Source organism: Gymnoscopelus braueri (genome assembly GCF_963280865.1).
Source record: "Gymnoscopelus braueri genome assembly, chromosome: 8".
In the NCBI taxonomy this organism is placed as follows: Eukaryota; Metazoa; Chordata; class Actinopteri; order Myctophiformes; family Myctophidae; genus Gymnoscopelus; species Gymnoscopelus braueri.
Genome location: NC_137609.1, coordinates 22,891,926 through 22,896,717, shown reverse-complemented (window position 1 = coordinate 22,896,717; position 4,792 = coordinate 22,891,926). Strand labels below are relative to the sequence as shown.

The following is a 4,792-nucleotide window of genomic DNA, read 5'->3' as shown; positions in this document are numbered from 1 at the left end:
CTGGACATATGACGACGATACACGAAAGAAGAAGTGATGTTGTAATCAACCTCTGTGTAAACCTGTAATATGGGAACTCTTTTGTTTTGAAAATGTCGGCACTATAGTATAGTATATTATGTATAGTAACTTAATCGCTGCTTGACTTCAAATGGATGGCTGAAACTGGTGACATTGTAATATACTGTATATATATATTTACTTTGTATTTTTATAGTTTATCATTACATGATGTACTGTACTTTTCTGATACTTTCAGTTATCGTTGATGTTACTTTTCTAAGATTGTGATTGATTATTCAGATTACTACTGTGTTAAGAAAAATATTTCTTGTTTATTGTACAGATTTATGGACTTTTTATTAATCATTGCCACAAGATGTACTCCAGCCTAACTAATAAGGGGTGTTAACCACCTTTTTTGTACTTCTATAAATATCAGTAAGCCTGAAGAAACGTTGCAAACTAATAACATAGTCATAGTAAAGACAATGTGCAGGTGTTTAGATTTGTTTTATTCAACTTTAACAAATCTAAAATAGTTTTCACAACTTGAACATACTCATCAAACTAATTGACTGTGCTTTTTGAATAATCTTCCAAAAAAAAATATGACCCGTTAAATATAGTCTCCTTGTAATGTATTGGTATACAAATACTGAACTGTAAGCCCTCTGGGCAGTGAGCACATTACTTATTCATAGCTCATTGAGTGACTTAACCAGTGACCTCATCTCCAGATCACATGCTTCAACAACGTCTTGTGCATTCCTTTGTTCTGAAGGCAGGCCTGGTCTTACGGACACACACACAAGGATATCTCTGGTGCTGTCGTAGTTTCCCACACAGCGGTGAACCTGACCACGGATCAGACGGGGCAGCGCCAGCTCCTGTTGGAAAATCATTATGCAGCTCAGTCACACACATAACACACCAGGGTCACACACAACTCAAAAAGAGACCATTGTTAAAAAAGAAAGACACAAGTAACACAAGGGCGAACTTGATTGTTGTTAAAGGTATCATGACATTCATTTTCACTTTTTTTATTTTCAATGTTTTATTTGGGGTTTTATGACCTCAATTACACCCAAAAAACCTGAACTTAGAACATTCAGTGGATTTTCTGTGGTCTGGGGTTTTCTGAATAATCAGGCTGAAAAGTAATCTGAGCTTGGCCCTTCGACAGTGAGGTCACTGTCGAATAATCCCGCCCACTCTCCTCCTCGCCCCTCCCCTCCCCTATCCTTTCCTTTGGGGGGGGCGGAGCAGAGGCGATGATTGACAGGCAAAATCCCTCACCAGCGACACCCGCAGGCAAAGATTTCTTTTTTTATTGCAGTTGAAAAGGCTTTAGAAATGTGGGAGAAAAACACCTGCCATTGATCACTGGAATGGAATTTTCACTTAAAACTTTTTGTACACTTTTGAAGGACCAGGACAAAGACTTTGAATGTGGTGTAAAAGTGAATGTCATTAAACCTTTAAGACTACAGAGGGGAAGTGTCAAGTGAGTATTACACCCACACCCAAAAGGAGTGGCAGTATTGTAATCACCCCTGTAAATGTTTGTCTCACTCATAAATGACACATTTGATTTGGAAATTAATCGAGGGTAGGTTCAGGACCTGTGCTATTAGTTTTTTGTCTCCGGTAAGCCAGAGGCAGAGATTATTATTTTGCCCCTGTGACACTCACTCAATAGAGGGTGCCATAAATTCTACCAAAATGCTCAACCCCAAATTGGAATCACAAGTTATAGGGCCCCTATAGAGAGCACCTCCAAAAGCAATTTCACTTGTGCCCATATAGGGCGCCACAAGTGTGAAAAGTTGAACCGTATATCACAGAAACGCTATTTCCCCCTGCAGCTTCTTCAGGTCCTAACAGCTGCCACCCACGACTTACACAGGCCTTGGTAGGCAACCCAGCCTGGTGGACATATGACCCTTTCTAGTTTCATTTATTTTCTCATTGTCAGAGCCCATGGTCAAAGTTTAGCCCAATGCTGCCTTATATACCTAACATGTGGTGTGGGTGTAGCATCTCTCTCACTTAAGTAACAGTTTTTCTTTTCCTTTCTTACATTTTCATAGAAGACACACTGTACAACCTCCTTTCCGTCTCTCATGAGGAACTTCTTGGACCCATGGGAACCAAATGTGACTGCAGAGTCAAGTGTACCTGTCGGAAGACCACAGCCTGTCAGAATATGAATACAGTAAATGTACGGATTAGACATTATAGAAGAAGTTAATCCTAAAGCAACTTGCCAAAAATCTCAAATAAGACGGGGGCTCTGTCCTTGAACTGGCTCCAGTGTCTCATGCCAGCAATAACTGCAGTCAGGATCCTCAGTGACTTCTCAGTGGTTGGCTGCGTCTGAGATTGTTGTGGTTTCACTTTCTTTTAAGTACCGGGAGGAAATAATTGTAAGAATTAAATCACTGATAATTAATTATGTTCATTTTTACCACACAAACCGTAACAACTTAACATTCTTGCCTGATTCTAGAACACCTTACTTATATAACATCTCTGCATCCTGTATTTTAATTATCATTATGATAATAGTTATCTTGTTTACCTGAGTCTGCAGCTGGGGTGTATTTTCAGGGCGATGTGTGCATCTGTCCTTGTCAACAGGAACTCTCTGAGGCCCAGAGGCACTGGCACCTTTAAATCTCCAGGTGTTCTGTGGCTTCGGCTCAGGAACAGCAGGTATGCTGGGAGTAGGAGTCGTGGGAGGAGTCGGAGGAGGAGGTGGTCTAGGCTGTTGGGAATGGTAGGGCTTTGGGGGACAGGCCATTTTGTACGCCGTCTTCTGACCCATTTGAGGGAACCCACTATGGAGTGCAGACTTGCTCTCTGCGCCCCCACTGTTGTAGGAGGCTTGATAGGTGTTCTGTTCAGGATTGACAATGGACGCGGAGTTCTGCCCTCCTACTGGGCGGTTGGATTGCCTCGGCTGTGCACTGTAACAATGACCAGCATTTATGGGTCAATAGTGATGCAGCCCCAGTTTCCCCCCCCCTACATATGCTGTATTTTTCAAAGCTATGTGGATTCAAAACATCATCACATGCAGGTCAAAATACCACCTATCATACTTAGAGACAGACGTAAATTCTCCACACCTTGTGTTTACAGCTTTGTATGGATGTGGCATTGGTGCAAGGGTTCTTGTTGTAGAGGCTGGTCTAGGTGCAGGCCTTTTGCTGCCATACTGCGGCTGCTGATAAGATTGTGGGTTGCCCTGCCGGTTCCACTGATTGCTCTGAGCAGTAGTGGCAGGGTGATAAGATCCAGAGGGCCCTGAGGAAAAGCACACTCTTAAGAAGCAATACTATACTACTTGGTGTTTCATTGTCTGGTAATTGCAAGGATAACGCTTTTTGTGTGATACACTATAACCAACTTCAAGGTGCTGTTTTGAACCGTCCTTGGATTATTTTGCTTTGTGTGCACTGCCATCTAGTGACTAAAACAGAACATTGTACAATTACATGACCCTAGGTGTGGAGAATACATAAAATATGAGCTTGAACTTGACACCTGGTGTGCTGTTGGGTGGAACAGAGCTGGTGTTTGACATGTACTCGTTGACTGAGACAGAATCATTCGCTGAGGGAGTAGATGTCAGAGGTAATCTGGGTCTTTTCCTCTGGGTAAACAGAGGCACAGACAGACACCCTAGGGACACAATAGTGGAAACACATGGTAATCGTTTTGATAAAATAAGATATCCTGCACACATACAGTATTGAATTCATGAAAGTAAAAACATACCTCAATTGTACTTAGGCCTAAGTACAATTGAGGTATTTTTTTTACTTTCTTCAGTATTTACAATTTTCAATACATTTACTTGCCCACTACATCTCAGTGGAAAATATTGTACTTTTACTCCACTATATAATTGAAAACTTGAGTTACTAGTTACTTTGTAGATTTTCATTATTATTACAAAACACACTTACCACTTCAGCCCTATGCATTTTGGCCATTTGAAAATAGCCGATCTGCTATGTTCAAAAGTTTTTTTACACTTTTTTTTTTACATTTGAAAACTTGTGAAATGGGACATTCTGCATAATGAGTAGCCTACTTTCTACTTTTGGTACTTTAAGTACATTTTGATACCAATACCTTTGTACTAAGTAAATTTTGAATCCTGTACTTTAACTTGTAACAGAGTACTTCTACATTGCAGTATTGATACTTTTACTTAAGTAATAGATCATAAGATGTGAGTACTTCTTCCATCACTGCTACATTACATTACATTACAGTCATTTAGCAGACGCTTTTATCCAAAGCGACTTACAATAAGTGCATTCAAAGCATCATTCAAAGTTTTCACACCTGCTGTTGGTCTCGCTGGCTGGTTTTCATTTCTCCACATCTTGAAAGTAGTTCATCCAATCTCACTGAAAAAAAGTCATTGTTTTATAAATGCATTTATATAAAGTATTTGCATCCATATCTCAAGGATGGGATGCAAGCAACACTAATGACATAAATATCTATGTGTGTGTGTGCCCACCATAGAGTGCCCACCTGTTGAACTCACTGCTAACTGGGCTACTAGTAAAACTAGCAAGCTAAGCTGGTTAGCAGAGAGGAATGTTATCAAATTACGGCGTTAGTTCACCTCCAAATATATCTCCAACTTAAGTAGCTTCAGTGAACTTATGAGTAAATATGTTGTTTCCTTACAACGTTGTATATGCGTTAAAATGTTTGTTATTTAGACGCAAACTCTAACTACATCTGAATTACGACTACAGCC

General features: G+C 40.2%; 1 protein-coding gene across 1 annotated transcript; it reads right to left on the bottom strand.

Annotated features, from left to right (window-relative positions):
* Positions 1–681: 681 nt before the first annotated feature.
* Positions 682–4,405, bottom strand: spata22 (spermatogenesis associated 22; the record flags this gene model as incomplete). Its single annotated transcript, XM_080435984.1, has 6 exons — positions 682–890; positions 2,087–2,184; positions 2,274–2,406; positions 2,588–2,824; positions 3,512–3,693; positions 4,366–4,405. 6 exons carry the CDS (start codon positions 4,403–4,405, stop codon positions 699–701), a joined length of 882 nt encoding a protein of 293 aa, XP_080292110.1. The 3' UTR covers positions 682–698.
* Positions 4,406–4,792: the final 387 nt, after the last annotated feature.